The following is a 20,259-nucleotide window of genomic DNA, read 5'->3' on the forward strand; positions in this document are numbered from 1 at the left end:
CCGTGATCTCAGCATGCACTTTAGATCAACTGTATGACATGTGTGCTATTAGCGATAGGTTGTTAATGACTGCCCTCGGACCATAATGTCACATCATTCCCACTTACATGCAGTTTGTTTTACACCACCCCACTCAACCTTAATCTGTCTGACTCAGCATCAAACCGTAGATGGGAGTATATTATATATGCTATGGTGAATACTCATGTACAGTTATTTCAACCTGTTTAATATGGAGACGCAATCCTCAATATTTAAAAGCGATGTTATGAAATAATGCAACAAGCTTTGATCTGGTAACCCAGCATTACATGCTAGGGGAACAGTTAGCATACATTAGTTTGTGAGGACACAGGTTCAAGGCAGTATTTCCCCGCGCAGTGGAAGCTGTTAATGGGTGCTACTGTATCAGAGTTTAGGGTAGTAGCTGCTGTGTCTTGCTCTCAACTGGAAAACAGGAAAAGACACAAAAAGACACAAACTTTGAGCTGAAAAAATAAATGTAATCAAACAGAAAATAAGCTGCAAAAAAAAACAAATAAAGAAATGGCCTTTGACTGAATATTTATTCAGTTTTTACACAAAAAAAAATCAAGAATCAGCAGATAAAGCAATATTCAAAATAATTATTCATAAAAACACTTGATAACTAGCAGTGGTTAGCTCGGGGCAGCACAGTGAAGGCATTCAAAGGTCTTTTTTAACCACTAATTCTGCTGAAAATAACAGCAAACCTCTGCAGCAGCATGAGAAGAGTCCCTACACACACAACAAAGCAGCAACGGGCTCCTTCCTCTGGGATTGACTTTCCTGTTAGCCGCATTAGACTGAGCGACTGTTAGCGTCTGTTAGCGACTCTCCGGGATTTCTCCGTTAATAGTTCCTACATTAAAAAAAATTGTCTCTTTTTGGTAAATACACTCATCAAATAAGCCATCGAGACATTTTTTCCATGTAACAACTATTAACGGAGAAATCCCGGAGAGTCGCTAACAGCTGAATGCGGCTAACAGTGATTAGCTCGGGACAGTACAGTGAAGGCATTCAACGGTCTTTTTTAACCACTAATGCTGCTGAAAATAACAGCAAACCTCTGTAGTAGCATGAGAAGAGTCCTGTTAGCCACATTCAACTGTTAGCGACTGTCCGAGAAAATTGTCTTGATGGCTCATTTGATGAGTAAAAACGGACCCTGGGATGATTTTACACCAGAATTTCACTTTAACAGACAAACAGATACAAAGGGGTCGGACTGAGCTATAATATGAAATTCATGCTGGGTGATCAGCTTGTTCAGGAATAGAAAAAAGACGAAACCGCTAGGACAATCGGGCACGAGACACGAGGAAGTGAAGTGGTGAAAAGACTGTGGCGCTAATGAGGGACCAGAGAGAAGTCGAGTGGGGAGGAAGAGCAGGTGAAGTCGGTGTGACGGAGGAGAGGGCGGGCCGGGTGTGAAGTGACAGCAGAGTCAAATTAGAACTCAAACCCATGATGTCTGACGTATTTACTTTATATTGAACACTTTGAATCTCCTTAGCGTTGACTCCATCTTGTTCCTACGCAGTTAGCCCCTCATACTGTATCTGATGCTTCAGCGAGCTCCATCACATTAGTTGCAGAAACTGTTTTCGACAGATAGAACGTGTTGTTTGAGCGACGGGTGCCATTCACTCACATGCATGTCTCCAGAACTCATCCTGCCTGCAATCCGTTTGCTCCACTGCCCCCCCGTCAACGCCACATCTGTAAATCTGTCATCTCACCCACTGGAACCACTCAAGTGTTGAGCTCCGTCTGCAGCCCCCCTTTTGTTGCATTTCACATTTGATGCTGCAAACTGCAATACCGCTTCAGTTGCTAGTCAGAACCTGGTTTTCAGGGCTGGGAAGATATTTTCTATTGGTTTCATTGTAATTATTAGCGTTATATTTGGAAAATCTCCCAAAAGCCTATTTGTTTTTGGGCATTTTCTCTTTTTTGTTTGATGATTCGGCTCAGACTGAGTTTTAGCAGCGTTCAAATTACAGAACAAGAGCTGAGCAGGTGATAATCACCAACAGCTTTGATTTGTGTGTTACTTCAGTGATAGGGCACCTCCATTCACACCTGCTGAATCCATTTAGGAGCGTATGCTTTACTGGGATTTACCCCCCCAGGTTTCTGCTGCCAACCAAAATATAAGACCCAACTGTTGTCGTTCATAGAAACTATGGTGTTGTCATTTGTTGCAAACATGTGCTTTATTTTGTTTGTGTGTGGAAAGCATCCATAAATGTGCTGTACCTTGTTTTACCACTGTTTTCCCCCAAATAGATCGCAACAAGGTGTGACCAGGTGGGGAACCTCCCTATGACCCCCCCCCACGCCCTATACCCATGCCTTACCCTAACCCTTTCCCCCAAACCCAACCCTCTCTAACCCCCATTCTTCTCATCCTTAGATCAGCTTCATGTTTAAAACAAGTAAACCCATAATCCAGTAAACAAATGCCTTTGTCGCACAACAGTAACTTTTGTCTGACAGCTGTCAGTTGAAACCATAAAAAATGGACGTAGCCTCTCCTTCGAGCTCCGTTCTCTCAACTTGATCCAATCATATTCGCCTCTGGGAGCCGCCATCTTGTCAGATTTGGACTCCGCCTCTTTTCTTCTGACCAAAAAAGGGGATGTATGTGACGTTGGGGGGGGAGGGGCGTACGTCCATCTGGCTGACGTTTACTGAATTAGCAACATTAGCACCACCACCTAGGAGCTAGGCTAACAGAACATGTTACTAGATAAACGGGAATGGGAGTCAATGATGAGATTTTTTTCCAGGAACGGTCTTTTTTTTTTAATTTCCTGTGTCTCTAGCGGAGATAACACCTGCTCCGGAACTGATTTTCAAGATAACGGAGTAACGTTCTCTTAACTTGATCCAATCGTCCTCGCCTACGGGAGCCGCCATCTTGTCAGACTTTGACTCCGCCTCATTTCCTCTGACCAAAAAAAAGGGCATGTATGTGACGCTGGGGGGAGGGGCGTACGTCCATCTGGCTGACGTTTACCTTTGAGGATAAGTGAGGGCCAGAGGCTAGCTGTCACTCAAGAGGCCACGCCCCTAATTATTCATAAACTTTAACCTCCAATAAAATAAAAACTAGCCCCTCCCCCTCAGTGTTGTCATGGAGATTTGAGCTAAACACACAGACTAGAATGTTCTTTTGTCCTTAAACAGGTTTAATGACGCTGTGTAAACGGCCTGTTTAACATGGGGCTCAATGAGAAACTGCTCTGTTATGAAACCTGCCCCTAGTGGACACTCAGAGAACTGACGCTGACGGAGCTTCCTGATTGGATCAAACAGGAAGTCGCTGTGGGCGGGGGCTTGGTTGAAACCTCCCTCTGCCTACCTTTGGTGTCAATTTTCAATGCCCTGAGTAACCCTGAGTATTACTGGTGTGTGTGTGTGTGTGTGTGTGTGTGTGTGTGTGTGTGTGTGTGTGTGTGTGTGTGTGTGTGTGTGTGTGTGTGTGTGTGTGTGTGTGTGTGTGTGTGTGTGTGTGTGTGTGTGTGTGTGTGTGTGTGTGTGTGTGTCATGTGTCATGTTGACAGGGACGGTGCACATTAATAAGCATATCTGTAAATATACCAGGTTTAGCCAGAAGGCTCGTTTCCATCTGCGGTCTCTGGCTGAAATGTAACACTAGTCTCCCTTAAAAGCAAATAACAAGAAGGGTTTGAACAACAAAACATTAACTCAGATAAGACCAACACTTTCTGATAAAACATAATCACATATACTGTAGAAATATTCATATATAGGCATAAAATACATGAAGCATGCAGGACAAACAAGAGTCAGCATCGGACAAATGCATAGGCTCATTGGGATACCACTTGTCCATAGGAGTATTTGCTTCCTACGTCACAGAGTGCATTCTTTTGAATGGTCCTTTAGTCCAATTAAACACATAGCAGGCCATACTATTACTCCAATATTTACATGTAAAAATCCTCTAAAAGGCCCTTTTTTTGCTAAACCCTGATTGGTGCATTGACACATGTGACATAATTTATTTTCCAACTTCAAACCAGCAAAATGAGCTCAGACGAAACACTAATACAGAGTTTTGACATGTTAACAAATAAACAAACATGTACAAACTGCCCCCATGGTTTCAGGTGGTACTGCAACGTTTGGTCCGTACCAGTACGCCTCCGCAAGCTTTGAGGATACGTGCAGAAATCTGGATGAAATGTACGGAGAGCGTGGATCGAAGGCTCCGTCCGTATCCATATGCGTCTCTAACGTAGAGCATCAATGAGCCTTAAGAAGTAGATTGAAATAATAGGTTTTCATGGCATTAAAGGTATCATAAGTGTGTTGTGGGTAGAGTACCGAGTACCGAGGCTCCGTCCGTATCTGTATGCGTCTCTAACGTAGAGCATAAATGAGCCTTAAGCCTTGTGTTTACAAGGCATTAAAGGTATCATAAGTGTGTTGTAGGTAGAGTACCGAGTCTGCTCTACTGTCCTTTAGGAAATAAACGACTTTCTGACAAATAAGCTTTTTTTTTATTGATCGCACTTTGACGTATGTCCTTTCAGTTGTCATCAGTCTCCAGGATAGACGCTGTGTTCAAGTGTAAGCATGTCCTAGACAAGATAAAACAAATACTAAACACAGACAGCAGAAGAAGCAACTCTTCGGACGTGTTGCACAGTAGTAAATGGATCAGTCCGCAGCAAACGCTCTGCTCTTCATGCGTTACAAAGTCGTGGAAGAGGAACCGCTGACCGTGCAGATGAAACAGTGCAACTCTACTTTATTCAGACATGTTGTTGATTAAAATCCCTGATGCACAGGCTTCAGTGTGATCGTTCAGTATGTGCATAAGTAACAAAGTGTAAAATCGAGTTCTCTTTTAACAAAAGGAGGAAGGGACCCTTTCTGTGGATCCATTGATTAGTTGCATGAGATGTGGTGAATTACAGTCATTCACATAAATATCAAATACATCTTACAAATGTCACATAGTGTTTTTGATAGAATTAGCTGTTCTACCTTTCTACCTTACATGATTTTACTTATTAAGTGTGAAAAAATGAATTTACGTGCTAAAGTTAAGCCTGAAAACCAATTTCTCATACGTCTGCTGTTTATTAGTAATATGCAGAAAGAGCTCTGATGTGCTACATGTGCTTTGTTGGTATTTCTGTGTGTAGTTTAACTGCGTTTGCTTTCTGCAGGGGGACCAAAGGCAAAGACATCAGCACTATCAAGTCACTGCGGGTTCTCCGAGTGCTCAGGCCTCTCAAGACCATCAAACGTCTGCCCAAACTCAAGGTGCTGCTCCCGTGCTGGTTTTACTGTATTTGATGTGTTTAGCCCTGTTAGCAGGGCCGTGGTTAAGTCAGGTTATGTCGTTACCGCAGAACTGCTCTTGAGTGTCATAGCTCCACACTTTCATCATCACCAGATATACAGTGCTGTGAAAGCCTTGAGTACAGTGTCAGGCTTTCTCCTCCCCTTCTGCTGTCTTCGTTATCAGGCTTAGAGCCACCCAAAGCAGTTGTGATTGGTTTAAAGAAATGCATACAAGCCAGTGAGTCGCACCCCCCCGATCCCAGAAATAATAAGTGATGTAGTGGAGTACGCTCTGGCTATGGGAGACCAAGTAAAACTCCACTGACCAACATTGTGTTTGTCTGCCAATCAACACTTTTTGACTTCTCTACACCCATCACTTCTTACTGAATATGTAAATCTGTAAACACAAGTTAAACATATACTGTATAGTATCATTTTCAAAAGGCTCAGTTATTTCCTGGGGAGCGGGGCCCTCCTCGTGGCCCAATTGTTGAAAAACGCGTGCTTAAGTGCCCTCTAGGAGCCAAAACGCGTGCTTAAGTGCCCTCTAGGGGCCAAAACGCGTGCTAAAGTGACCTCTAGGGGCCAAAACATGTGCTAAAGTGTCCTCTAGGAGCCAAAACGTGTGCTTAAGTGTCATCTAGGGTCCAAAACGTGTGCTACAGTGCCCTCTAGGAGCCAAAATGTGTGTTTAAGTGTCCTCTAGGGGCCAAAACGTGTGCTAAAGTGTCCTCTAGGAGCTAAAATGTGTGCTAAAGTGTCTTCTAGGGGCAAAAATGTGTGCTAAAGTGTCCTCTAGGAGCCAAAACTTGTGCTAAAGTGTCCCCTAGGAGCCAAAATGTGTGCTAAAGTGTCCTTTAGGGGCCAAAACATGTGCTAGAGTCTCCTCTAGGGGCCAAAACGTGTGTTTAAGTGTCCTCTAGGGGCCAAAACGTGTGTTTAAGTGTCCTCTAGGAGCCAAAACGTGTGTTTAAGTGTCCTCTAGGAGCCAAACATGTGCTAAAGTGTCCTCTAGGAGACAAAACGTGTGCTAAGTTAGTCAGTTGTTTCATCAAACAGCTGGTTACTGTCATTTTTAGGCAAAGATATTACGTTATTTTTGTGAGTGATGGTAATGAAGGAACATGTCAGTGTGTTAAACAGAGTGGCTAAATAAAGTTCAGATTCAGAAGAAGAGTCGCATTTCAGCGCCCTAAAAAACAAGCTTACAGATGATAACGTTGAACTATATTCCACTGAATCCCCAAAGTAAACGTGTGTGTATTTGCGTGTGTCCTCAGGCGGTGTTCGACTGTGTGGTCAACTCTTTGAAGAACGTGCTGAACATCCTCATCGTTTACATCCTCTTCATGTTCATCTTTGCCGTCATCGCAGTTCAGCTCTTCAAGGGGAAATTCTTCTACTGCACAGACGAGTCCAAGGGCCTGCAGAAGGACTGCCAGTTGGTTTAAAATCCTCCACTTCCTCATTTCTCACATCAGAAACTTGTGTGGTGTGGTCAAAACCCAGACCCTGTACCCGTCTGTACCCCCCACTCAGCTTTATTCATGCCTTTGTGTCTTCCAGAGGACAGTTCCTAGACTACGACAAAGACGAGGTGGCTGCCATGCCCCGAGAGTGGAAGAAGTACGAGTTCCACTATGACAACGTGCTGTGGGCCTTCCTGACCCTCTTCACCGTCTCCACTGGGGAGGGCTGGCCGACGTACGTGCAGCTGACTTGATTCCCTCTTTAACGTAAAGACATGTGTCTAATAGAAAATAGACATAAAGGCAAATTATGTACTAGTTGCAAATCTAGCATATTAAAAGCATATAATGTAGCATTATAAAAAGTGCTTAAGTGCCCTCATGGGGGGCCAAACGTGTGCTAAAGTGTCCTCTAGGAAACCAAAACGTGTGTTAAAGAGCCCTCTAGGCGTCAAAAGGTGTGCTAAAGTGCCCTCATGGGGGGCAAAAGGTGTGCTAAAGTGCCCTCTAGGAGCCAAAACATGTGCTAAAGAGCCCTCTAGGAGCCAAAACGTGTGTTAAAGTGCCCTCTAGGAGCCAAAACGTGTGCTAAAGTGCCCTCTAGGAGCCAAAACGTTTGCTAAAGTGCCCTCTAGGAGCCAAACCTGTGCTAAAGTGCCCTCTAGGAGCCAAAACGTGTGTTAAAGTGCCCTCTAGGAAGCCAAATCATTTGCTAAAGTGCCCTCAAGGGGGGCCAAACGTGCTAAAGTGTCCTCTAGGAGCCAAAACGCGTGTTAAAGTGTCCTCTAGGAGCCAAAACGTGTGTTAAAGTGCCCTCTAGGAGCCAAAACGTGTGCTAAAGTGTCCTCTAGGAGCCAAAACGTTTGCTAAAGTGCCCTCTAGGAGCCAAATCGTGTGCTAAAGTGCCCTCTAGGAGCCAAATCGTGTGCTAAAGTGCCCTCTAGGAGCCAAATCGTGTGCTAAAGTTCCCTCTAGGAGCAAAATCGTGTGCTAAAGTGCCCTCTAGGAGCCAAATCGTGTGCTAAAGTGCCCTCATGGGGGGGAAACGTGTGCTAAAGTGCTAGGGGCCAAAATAAGTGCTAAAGTGCCCTCATGGGGGGCAAAACGTGTCCCAGGTGGGATGCGTAACTGTGTCTCACCTTGTGGCTCTTCTGCTGTGCTCTCCTGTCCTTGCAGAGTCTTGAAGCACTCCGTGGATGCTACCTTCGAAGACACAGGTCCCAGTCCAGGTTACCGGATAGAAATGGCCATTTTCTACGTGGTCTACTTTGTGGTCTTCCCTTTCTTTTTCGTCAACATCTTCGTCGCTCTGATCATCATCACCTTCCAGGAGCAGGGGGACAAGGCTTTGTCCGAGTGCAGCTTGGAAAAAAACGAGGTAAAGCAGAGACTTCACCACTCTCTGATGTCTGATTCACACTGCACACGTCACCTTCAATATTTAAACATGAAACATGAAAGTAGCAGAGGACAGAGGATACGCTCCCTCCTCGTGTGCTTATGATAAATGTATGTATGGAGTTCGTGTTTGTCTTTTGTTTCTAATAGTTTGTTGTGTTTTTCTCCTTTTATGTTTCTGTAAATGTTCGAAATAAAATACAAAGAAAGAACGTGACACATAGACGCAACATTGTCTCTGGTACACTCAGGGCAGCATGCAGCCTCAAAGGCAACAGTTGCCATCTGCTATTCTACTTATTATTTAATAGAATATTAAATATGGGAATAGGGGGTGAAGTCCAGCCATCCGTGAGGAACTCGGAGTAGAGCCGCTGCTCCTTTGCGTTGAAAGGAGCCAGTTGAGGTGGTTCAGGATCATCTGGTAAGGATGAACCCTGGGCGCCTCCCTAGGGAGGTGTTCCAGGCACCTCCCAGGCACCCAGGACCAGGTGGAGAGATTAGATCTCCACACTGGCCTGGGAACGCCTCAGGATCCCCCAGTTAGAGCTGGTTAATGTGGCCCGGGAAAGGGAAGTTTGGGGTCCCCTGCTGGAGACGATCTGTGTCCAACTTCCGGCTTCTTATACTGCTGGGGAGGTGATTAGTGGGATTGGGTTCAGCTGGTCCAGAACCACGTCTCCCGTCTCCAAACAGACAAACACAGAGAGGGGGAGACACTTACAGGGAAACACGGACAGAGGGAGACAAACACAAGCACACAAGGGAAAGGGAAGGGCTGCCAGGACAGGGATCCTGACAGAAACTGTTTTATTCTCAAATGTTTTAAACTTCGATCAATCCACAAGATCGAAGATGGGATCAAACGTGTTCACTAATTGGTTTTCAGTTCTCCACAGTGATTAAAAACGCGGCGTGCTGGTCAGTTTTTCCTCACACCAGTGCAGATTCTGAACGATCAACAGCGGATGTATCTTTTCAGAGCGGTTCCTTTCTTAAATGATGAAGACAGTGAAGCAGAGGTGTGCTCTCTTTGTTACAGCGGGCTTGTATTGACTTTGCCATAAACGCCAAACCTCTGACGCGCTACATGCCCCAGAACACGCAGTCCTTCCAGTACAGGATGTGGAAGTTTGTGGTCTCGCCACCCTTCGAGTACTCCATCATGATCATGATCGCTCTCAATACGGTGGTACTCATGATGAAGGTAAGAGCCCGTTGAAGAGGATGTACATCATACAATGTGGGATGTGTTTATTTTCATAAGCTTTTTTTACCGTTATATGAACTCACCAGTAAAGAAATACTTTGACACGCTGGGACGTACCTGCTTAGAGTTAGTTGAGAAGACTGATACCGGGAAAGGGTAACGGTAAAGCCCGGTTCAGACCATAGATTCGGGTTGTTTTTGGCGGCCTGTTTTACTTTTAGTTTTATTCTAGTCTTTGTGTCAAGCTGTCATTTTAGTCTAGTTTTAGGCGACACGGTGGTGTAGTGGTTAGCACTGTCGCCTCACAGCGAGAAGGTTCCCGGTTCGCCCCGTGTCTGCGTGGGTTTTCTCCGGGTTCTCCGGTTTCCTCCCACAGTCCAAAGATGTGCACGTGTTACGTTCATTGATGACTCTAAAATTGCACGTTGGTGTGAATGGTTGTCTGGCGTCCTGTCCAGGGTGGACCCCGCCTCACGCCCGATGTCAGCTGGGATCGGCTTCAACCCCCCAGGGACAGGGACAAGCGGTTGAAGATGAATGAATGAGTCTCTTTTCTAATGCAATTGTATTGAATCAATATATAAAAGTACCTAGTAAAGACGAAACCAACATTTTCTTTTAGCCAAACCCGTGCGGACACATGCTACACCGATACGGCTACACTTGTAGTTGTGATAAAACGGCAAAAATACCGCTTTATCTCCCTGATTCACTGCTTTGTTCTGGATTACGGCGCTCCTTCTCCTTATTCATTGTATTGCTCGCTCTACCCTCTCTCTCTCTCTCTCTCTCCCCGTCTCCTCTCTCTCTCACACACGCTCGTTGAGCCTTCGTCCAAAACGGCCTTTTCAACCAGCTGACAGTTTGTCAGTGACCTGACCAGCGGACTTTGCTCAGACTTAATTGCCTGTTGAAGCAGGTGACGTGAGTTTTTCGTTCTTAAACCAGCTGCTGGAGATTTGACGAGCTGAACCGCGGGCGACGGCATCCGCAGGTTTGAGTCCAGACCAGACGGGTCAGTTCACACCGCTGCAACTTTCTAAAACAGTTTTATTTGCGAATCTTTGGTCTGAACTGGGCTTAAGAGGGCAGCAGTAGCTCTGTCCATAGGGGACTGTGCTGGGACCGTAGGGTCACCGGTTCGAGTCCCTGTATGGACCACGTTATGGAGAGGTGCCTGTTCATTTCCTTGCTCAAGGGCACTGAGCACCCAACTGCTCATGGTGCCTGTCATCTGTTATTGATCTTGAAGCTATCATAAGCAGTTAGCATAAGGAGACCTAGCTTACAGCTGCTGTAGCGTCATGTTTGAGGGTGTTAATGATTTCACCAAGACGGTGAATACGCAAAAAGGTCAAACTACCCCTTGAACAGTGTTGCACCCACATGGCGGCAAGGCAAACCTGATCATTAACCCCTGCTTTTCAGTTCCATGGAGCTCCAGACTTCTATGAAGCGATGCTGAAGAACCTCAACATCGTCTTCACCACCCTGTTTTCTCTGGAGTGCATCCTCAAGATCATTGCTTTTGGTCCCCTGGTGGGTAACGTTTATCACGCAACTTTAAATATCCCGAGTAATAAATCACAACTAAAGATGTAACAACCGCTGTTTCTCAGAACTACCTGAAGGATGCTTGGAACGTCTTTGACTTTGTGACAGTGTTGGGCAGCATCACGGACATCCTGGTGACGGAAATCAATGTAAGAGCACCTGCCCCCACCCACTGCACCCACTCCACCCATGCATTATCCATACGACAAAGCTTTCACGCATGGCAGTGAGCATAGACTGTAATTAGATGGTCATGAGCATAGGCAGGGGCAGCCTGTACAGATAGCTTTGTGCAAACAAGCTAACTAGCTACATGAGCGAAGACAATCCCACGGAGAGAGACTAGGAGAGGGTGTGTGTGAGGGAGTCTTTTGTCGATAGGATGGAGGGCTGATAAGGAGCTGAGGGTGGATGCTCCTTTGAATCCACCTCAGAGACTTAACACCCTTTCAAAATAAGATTTCCGGGTCCAAACGCACTGGTGAAACAAAACAGACACAACGGTCGGACATGTGAACAATTACGATCACCTCTTTCATCAGTTAGACGTCTTTTTCATCCCTAAGAAAGAGGGAAAATGACAATTACGTCGTTTTTTAAAAGCCAGATCTGTTCAAATAACGGGGAACACGGCTCTACTGCGTTCGGGAGACACGAGGCCGGAGCGGCTTGGACCCAGAAATCTTATTTTGAAAGGACGTTACGTCACGATTTAACAGTGGGATACTCTGCTTTGCTTTTGGTGTTGTTTGACACCGTGTCCTCCGTGTGCACTTACCTGTTTACTGATTTACATGTGTTCGTCTGTTGAGCTGTATCACTTTATGTTGTGCAATATGACTGTTCCTGTTCTCTCCGTCCTTTCTCCTCCTCTTCCTCTGCTGTCTGTCTCTCTCTCTGTCTGTCTCACTCTTGTTCTTTCTATCCCTCCGTCCCTTTGTCTCTCTCTCTCTCTCTCTCTCTACACTTCCATCTTGTCGATTGTCATCACCGGTGTTGCCATGCCTTGGTCCAAACCATCACCAGACGACGGTGAGTGACTTTCTGTTGCCAGTCTTTGCTCTTAGGGGACGTCCACACGAACGCGGGTATTTTCTAAACCGCGTGTTTCTCTGCACTTCTCTTCGTCCTTTCATCCACACGTAAACGCAGTTGTTGCTCCTGAAACCAGAGTTTTTGTGACCAGAGTCCAGGGAGAACGTTTTGGAAAGGTGCGGTTTGGACAGGAAAACCAAGGAAAACCGCAATTTCTTATTGACGCTGTGTGGCGGTAAACAGTCAATTGTATCCATGGAGACGTGTGGAGCACTCTAGACGTGACCAGCTGACAGAGGCAGATTTTGCGGTTTCATGTGGACGGAGATATTTTTTTCACACCGGTGGTGTGGACGGGATTTTCTTTTTAACCGGCGGCCGTAAAAGTGTGGTGCAAAAATACCCATGCTCGTGTGGACTCGTCCTTAGCCGACCTACTATTTTATTTAATATAGACCCTTTCAAAGATATAAACACAAACATGCTAAATATGTCCAAATTTGATTCCCCGTTGCAGTCAGTGTGAATTACATAAGCTAACAAGCAGCAGGTTTGTAAAGAATTGAGCTGAATGAAGTTAATTAGAACATGTATTGGAGGGATTCACTTTGAAAAGAGGGGACTCCTGATGGTCATTTGCTGAGGCTTCATCAGCAAAATGATAAGTTTCAACCGTCGTCCTACGGCAGGTTTTATTAAAACACACACACAACACACCATGGCAAAATAACAGAGGGATAGAAAAAGAAAACATGTAAGATAAGTCCCGACTCACAAAGAGAATCAATACAAAAGATTTTGTACTTATTAATCATTTTACAATAATGGTAATGTATAGGTTTTTTGTCAATATGCTTTTATTTTGTAATGGAAACACAGCGAGTGAACAGACATTTGGGAGGCCACATTTTTACCCTAATGGAAACGCACCTATAGAGGCCGACTTAGGGGTCTCTACTTTGGGTGCCACACCCATCGTGCATGATCGGGGTGCTAGTGACAAAACCTGTCTAAAGACACAAAGACTGACAGACAGACGGTTAAACACCTGGCAAAAGAGCTCCACTACAGTAGGGACGCCCCTTTGACACGCACACACACACACACACACACACACACACACACACACACACACACAGAGAGAGGTGAAGCTGTTACTCAAAGGGCTTTATTCCCTAATATGAACTGGTGATTAATTCAATAAATGACTCAAACATTAATACATGTCTGTGTGTTTGTGATGTAATGTTTGATCCTGGGCCTGGTTAAAGGGAGTCAGCACTTCACCACTGTAATGCTGGTGTCTGTGTCTAACAGGACAGGCTGCTGAACCTGAGCTTCCTGAGGCTGTTCAGAGCCGCGCGGCTCATCAAGCTGCTGAGACAGGGTTACACCATCCGCATCCTGCTGTGGACCTTCGTCCAGTCCTTCAAGGTGCTCACACACACGCTCACACACACGCCCACATGCACACGGACGTGCACTTTCACACACTGTAACATAACATCGGAGTGATATCGATAATGAAGTGTGTTTTGGTTTCCTGTTTCCTGTTTCCTGTTTCCTGTAGGCTCTGCCTTACGTTTGCCTTCTGATTGCGATGCTGTTCTTCATTTATGCCATCATTGGGATGCAGGTGGGTGACGCCGCTCATGTTCATGTAGTAAATTACCTTTAAAATGAAAAACTTTGCATGTTGCTCGGACAGAACGAATCCATTTCCTTCCGCGTGTCTCTGCTGCAGGTGTTTGGAAACATCGAGCTGAACGAGGACACGGCGATCAATCACCACAACAACTTCCGCACTTTCCTCCAGGCTCTCATGCTGCTTTTCAGGTACAAAAAGCTTTTTATATATATATAAATTAATAAAACATTATCTTCTCCTTACCCTCGGCGGGTGCACGGGTGGTTGACCCTTTCTCTAAGCTCGGGTCCTGTACCAGAGGCCAGGGAGCTTGAGGGTTGTGCCGTGTCGGTATCTTTGCTGTTCCCAGCGCTGCACTATTCTGGAACCCAGATGTCCGAGGTTGATCCGGGAATCTGCTGTAACCTCCTCCAGCCTTGGGGGTCACACCCCCTAGTGCTCCGATCACCACACCATATAAAGATATATATATTAATAGATGTGTATCTAAGATCATGTAGATCCAGATTTATGTGTGTATTTGATTAGGACGGTTCACATATCCGTCGTCCTAAGGCAGGTTATTATAAAACACATGTTTTAGAGGCACATTCAAGACTTTTGAAAACCATTTTTGGGGGATTTAGGTAAGACATTGTTTTATTCATTCATTCATCTTCAGCCTCTTGTCCCTGTCGGGGTCGCTGGAGCTGATCCCAGCTGACATCAGGCGTGAGGCGGGGTCCACCCTGGACAGGACGCCAGTCTATCACAGGACACATAGAGACGAACAGAGACAGACAACCATTCACACCTACGGGTGATTTAGAGTCATCAATGAACCGAACACCTGCACGTCTTTGGACGTTCGGGCGGCACGGTGGTGTGGTGGTTAGCACTGTCGCCTCACAGCAAGAGAGTTCCTGGTTTGAATCTCGGCTGGGGCCCTTCTGTGTGGAGTTTGCATGTTGTCCCCGTGTCTGCGTGGGTTTTCTCCGGGTTCTCCGGTTTCCTCCCACAGTCCAAAGACGTGCAGGTGTTCGGTTCATTGATGACTCTAAATCACCCGTAGGTTTGAATGGTTGTCTGTCTCTGTTCGTCTCTATGTGTCCTGTGATAGACTGGCGTCCTGTCCAGGGTGGACACCGCCTCACGCCCGATGTCAGCAGGGATCGGATCCAGCCCCCCCCCCCCCCCCCGCGACCCCGTGTTTTCTTGCTGTGAGGCGACAGAACCATCCTAGTCAATTCAGCTTCAAGCTCCATTTGCACATTCTCAGTTCAGCTCGTGTTAAATCCACATCATCTGACTTCTCTCCTCAGATGTGATGAAATTATCATTTCACGATCAGAAATAGTGAAACTCTTCTGTCGAGCCGTTTCACGACGTTGAGGTTAAACTGCAGGTAAAATGATGCCAGCCCTGTCCGTGTCTTTGACCACGCTTCTCTCTTTTTACCTTCAGGAGTGCGACTGGTGAGGCCTGGCACGAGATCATGCTATCGTGTCTGAGTCACCGAGCCTGTGACGTGCGATCGGGGACCGTCGAGGATGAGTGTGGCAGTGATTTCGCCTACTTCTACTTTGTCTCCTTCATCTTCCTGTGCTCCTTCCTGGTGAGGACCGACACACGAATGAATGTAGATGTGACACAGAGGCCTCGGAGAAAGACATTAAACCAGCCGTGTTAAGTTCACCTTTTTATAATACATTAAACTTTAATGAACAGGAGAACAGGAGGGTTAAGTGGGTGTGAATTAGTTAGATGAACTATTTTGCTCCAAAATGACGTAAACTCCACCCGATGTCTGCGTTCCAGATGCTGAACCTGTTTGTTGCCGTCATCATGGATAACTTTGAGTACCTAACCAGAGACTCCTCCATCCTGGGGCCTCATCACCTCGATGAGTTCATCCGGGTTTGGGCCGAGTACGACCCGGCTGCATGGTATGTTCACGCCTCCCATCTGGGCCCCAGAGAGTAGCATACACAGTAAAGTGGGGGGAACAGATCAAGTAAAAGCCTAACTTGTCTCTTCCCCGTTTGTGACTAAGGTGACTCATGCACGAGCCCTGCTCCTATACCTTGTTGTACACAGTCAGCCCACTGATGATCACTGTTTGATTTGACGCTGTCTTGAACGTTTGTTTATTTATGTGCTTGTTCTTTTCCACAGCGGACGGATTTCCTATAAGGATATGTACAATTTGTTACGTGTTATCTCACCCCCCCTTGGCTTAGGGAAGAACTGCCCTAATAGGGTAGCATACAAGGTTTGCAAATACCAGACATTTCCGTCACTAGGGTGCTTTGTGTACCTCTATGCCAAGAGACTTTTAACTGAATGGCTGTGCACCAATGAACTCGCCTTTACACGAGCACCCGCCCCTCCAAACTGACTGGCTTTGGTTGATGATGCCGGAGTGGAAACAAAGCTTTCAAAGCCACGGCATCGTCCAACGGGCTTTCTTCCTCCCGTCTGTGATGTTTACGCAGCAGACAGGTTTGACCTGCAGGACAGGGGCAGTCGTACGCCGCACAGATCGTAAAAACCCTGAGGCACATTTGTGATTTGTGATGTTGGGCTATATAAACAAAGACTGACCTGACATTCAGAGGTGAATTCACAGAGAGCGGATTGCGGCCGCTGACAGAAACATGAATTGGGCATCGCTTGCACCTCAGTGTGGCCCGACTCAAGGTCTGACTCACGAAAAGACATCGCGCTCATGATATCACGGCTCAAACTCACCCATAAAGTTTTGTGATTGAGTGCAATTTGCCTTTTTCCCATCTGATTGCAATTATCCATGTGACAATGTATAAATGTTGCCCTTACGCCAGGAACACAGTCAGATATGTGCAAGCTACAGATCCTGACTGATGGTTCAGAGGCATTTCTCAAAGCTTATAGTGAAATTCCAGCATTAAATCATCCATGGGGCTTTTTCTCGACCGGTCAGTCTTGGTTCCTACCCTCACCTGTGGTCATGAAAGTTGGGTCATGACCCAAAGAACCAGGTCGCGGGTACAAGCGGCCAAAATGTGTTTCCTCAGGAGGGGGGCTGGAGTCTCCCTTAGAGAGAGGGGGAGAAGTTCAGCATCCGTGAGGAACTCGGAGTAGAGCCGCTGCTCCTTTGCGTTGAAAGGAGCCAGTTGAGGTGGTTCAGGATCATCTGGTAAGGATGAACCCTGGGCGCCTCCCTAGGGAGGTGTTCCAGGCACGTCCAGCTGGGAGGAGGCCTCGGGGAAGACCCAGGACCAGGTGGAGAGATTAGATCTCCACACTGGCCTGGGAACGCCTCAGGATCCCCCAGTTAGAGCTGGTTAATGTGACCCGGGAAAGGGAAGTTTGGGGTCCCCTGCTAAAGCTGCTGCCCCCGAGACCTGACCCCGGATAAGAGGCTGAAGATGAGATGAGATGAGATGAGATCCCAGATAGTCGCTAGCAGTAATTAATGTAATGTAATGCGGCTAACAGTGATTAGCTCGGGGCAGCACGGTGAAGGCATTCAAAGGTCTTTTTTAACCACTAATGCTGCTGAAAATAACAGCAAACCTCTGCAGCAGCATGAGAAGAGTCCCTACACACAAAACAAAGCAGCAACAGCGTAGTTAGTGAAGCCAGAGTTTATTAAAAGAGTGTTTTAAAGACTTACCTACTGGCCCCTGCACCAGCTCCTCTCATAGTAAAGTCCATTACAGTGGATTACCAAAGTCAATCCCAAAGGAAGGAGCCCATTGGTGCTTTGTTGTGTGTGTAGGGACTCTTCTCATGCTGCTGCAGAGGTTTGCTGTTATTTTCAGCAGCATTAGTGGTTAAAAAAGACCTTTGATTGCCTTCACCGTGCTGCCCCGAGCTAATCAGTGTTAGCTGCATTTGGCTGTTAGCGACTCTTCGGGATTGGCTTTTTTGATGAGTCTATGTGCCGAAAAAGCCCCTGGGATGATTTTGTGCCGTAATTTCCCTTAAAGGAAGAAATTAAAGTGGGACAAAGACATTTCATATCCCAGTCTGTCGGTGCTTTAGGTGTTTTCACACACGCACCTTCAGAAGGTAAAAGAAGATACAGTAGCATGATCAACGCCAACTCTCTGAAGAGGCTAATCCAGGGGTGGGCAGTTCGGGTCCTGCAGAGGCACTGTCCTGCATGTTTTAGGTTTCTCTCTGCTCCAACACACCTGAGTCTGACACACCTGAGTGTGACACACCTGAGTCTAACACACCTGAGTCTAATGATGTGCTCGTTATCAAGCAGCTGAAGCTCGTCACAGTTTGATTATTGTTAGACTCAGGTGTGTCAGACTCAGGTGTGTCAGACTCAGGTGTGTCAGACTCAGGTGTGTCAGACTCAGGTGTGTTAGACTCAGGTGTGTCAGACTCAGGTGTGTCAGACTCAGGTGTGTTAGACTCAGGTGTGTCAGACTCAGGCGTGTTAGGCTCAGGTGTGTTAGACTCAGGCGTGTCAGACTCAGGCGTGTCAGACTCAGGTGTGTCAGACTCAGGTGTGTTAGACTCAGGTGTGTCAGACTCAGGTGTGTTAGACTCAGGTGTGTTAGGGTAGGGAGGAACCTAAAACATGCAGGACAGTGGCTCTCCAGGAGCAGAAGTGCCCACCCCTGGACTAATCATGTCACTGTGTGTGGCTGTTGGCGCTGATCAGTTGAGTTTCTCCCACAAAAAGGGGCCAATCATGCACCAAACATATGCACATTACCTCATTTAAACACATGCAAATTGCCCAGGAGCACCAAGACGCCATCAGGGGTGCATCTCACCCTCTGCGGGCGCTTTGAGAGTCACACGGTTTTCATCCGTGCAGGTTTAGCGTCCGCAAAAGCAGCGCAATCGTTCAGTGAATTCGCCTCTCAGACCTTTTAAAAAACACAAATCTGCTTAAAAGCCTTGTGAAGAATGCGAGATGATAATTTGACGGCGGCGTTTGCCAGAGGAAAGCCGGGCCGCGCCCCCAAACCAAAGCTCGGGGCTGGCATTGAAACCTTTGTCTCCGTGCACCCTGGTTGAAGTACCAGCGGGATGTCTGCCAGCATGCCGAGGCAGACATCCCCGTTACAATGCTGTCATTTCTCTTCCCTCCCATCAGCATTCTGTGTGTCGGGTCAGCCCATCCTCCCTCCTCCTCCTCCTCTCCCCTCCTCCCCTCGCCCACCGAACTCACTCTTTACCATTCCATGTCTCCTGTCAGGGATCCTGAGCTCCACAGCGATGCATCCCCGCGCCCCGACACAGCGGCCGAGGATGACATCCGCCTCACACCTCACTCCTCACTCTGGGAAATCTATTAACACCAGATTTCTGTTCTCCTCCCTCTCCATTATTCTCCTGTTTTGTTGGTTTCTTCCCTCTGTTCCTCTCCTCCTTCTCTAACTCCCCATCCTTCTCTGTTTGCGTTTTGTTTTTTGATTTCTTTGATTTCCTACCCCGTGAAGTGGCCGTATCAAGTACCTCGATATGTATCAGATGCTGCTCCACATGTCCCCACCCTTAGGTTTGGGAAAGAAATGTCCGCCAAGAGTCGCCTACAAGGTAGACCCTCATCCTCCTCCCACTTTACCCTGTGCCCCTCAACCTCTCTCCCATTGGCCCCGACTCAAGCCAGTGTCTGTGCTCTGCAGTGTTCCCTCGTTTCCTCACTTTGCTTTGCTAGTGCTCTGATCTTTTTGGTGTAAGCCCCTACCTCATCTCTACTGTCTTCCCTGTTGCTTTGTGTGGGCTAAGACCCATCACGTATGATAATAACATGGAGCTTATGAGAGTTACAGTATGTTAGTTAACGTATGTTATGTATATGGAGGAAAGTTGCGCCCTTATGGCTCATTATTATTATTATTAGTAGTAGCAGTAGTAGTAGTGTTTTCTTTGAATGGTACACCCTGGCTGGGGTTTTACTTTGTGGAGCAGTGTGTGTGTGCGTGCGTGTGCGTGCGCGTGTGTGTGTGTGTGTGTGTGTGTGTAGCTTCTGTTGCTTTTCTATGGGCGTAATACTTCCTGTGTGTGCTTCTCACTTTGCGGTTCTGTCTCTGCTGCCCATTCCCTCTCATTCCTTCTCTCATCTCATCTCAGTCACTGTTGGATATATGTGTGTGTGTGTGTGTGTGTGTGTGTGTGTGTGTGTGTGTGTGTGTGTGTGTGTGTGTGTGTGCGTGTGTGTGCATGTGTGTGCGTGTGTGTGTGTGTGTACTTGTATGTGTGAGGGAATGTGTGACCACATGATGCAAATTGATGTGGTTGTACATGTATATTTGTGTGTAAGTGTGTGTGTGTGTGTGTGTGTCTTTATTTTTGTCTCTGCGTGTGTGTGTGTGTGTGTGTGTGTGTGTACTTGTATGTGTATGCGAAAATGTGTGACCACATGCAAATTGGCGTGGTTGTACATGTGTTTGTGTGTGTGTGCGTGCTTGTGTGTGCATCTGTCTATGTGTCTGTGTCTGTGTGTGTGTGTGAGTGCGTGTGTGTGTTTGCCTGTTGTTTGTGTGTGTGTGTGTGCGTGCGTGCGTGTGTGTGTGTGGTGTGCGTGCGTGTGTTTGTGTGTGTGTGCGTGTGTGTGTGTGTGTTTGCCCCTCAGCTCTCCATCCCTGTCTCATCCTGAC

The 20,259-nt window shown here is 46.7% G+C and overlaps 1 protein-coding gene across 1 annotated transcript in view; it reads left to right on the plus strand.

Annotated features, from left to right (window-relative positions):
- cacna1ba (calcium channel, voltage-dependent, N type, alpha 1B subunit, a) overlaps positions 1 to 20,259 on the plus strand; it is a gene marked incomplete at both ends in the record, with an annotated part of 105,907 nt that overhangs the window by 72,566 nt on the left and 13,082 nt on the right. The window contains 14 exons of the mRNA XM_083912970.1: positions 2,317 to 2,337; positions 5,235 to 5,331; positions 6,636 to 6,796; positions 6,922 to 7,059; positions 8,001 to 8,202; positions 9,265 to 9,429; positions 10,861 to 10,971; positions 11,052 to 11,135; positions 13,339 to 13,455; positions 13,592 to 13,657; positions 13,766 to 13,857; positions 15,113 to 15,263; positions 15,467 to 15,594; positions 19,099 to 19,195. Of these exons, the coding sequence (XP_083769096.1) occupies positions 2,317 to 2,337; positions 5,235 to 5,331; positions 6,636 to 6,796; positions 6,922 to 7,059; positions 8,001 to 8,202; positions 9,265 to 9,429; positions 10,861 to 10,971; positions 11,052 to 11,135; positions 13,339 to 13,455; positions 13,592 to 13,657; positions 13,766 to 13,857; positions 15,113 to 15,263; positions 15,467 to 15,594; positions 19,099 to 19,195 (1,630 nt within the window). The remainder of the gene's footprint in view (positions 1 to 2,316; positions 2,338 to 5,234; positions 5,332 to 6,635; positions 6,797 to 6,921; positions 7,060 to 8,000; positions 8,203 to 9,264; positions 9,430 to 10,860; positions 10,972 to 11,051; positions 11,136 to 13,338; positions 13,456 to 13,591; positions 13,658 to 13,765; positions 13,858 to 15,112; positions 15,264 to 15,466; positions 15,595 to 19,098; positions 19,196 to 20,259) is intronic.

This window comes from Echiichthys vipera (assembly GCF_963691815.1).
Source record: "Echiichthys vipera genome assembly, chromosome: 4".
In the NCBI taxonomy this organism is placed as follows: Eukaryota; Metazoa; Chordata; class Actinopteri; order Perciformes; family Trachinidae; genus Echiichthys; species Echiichthys vipera.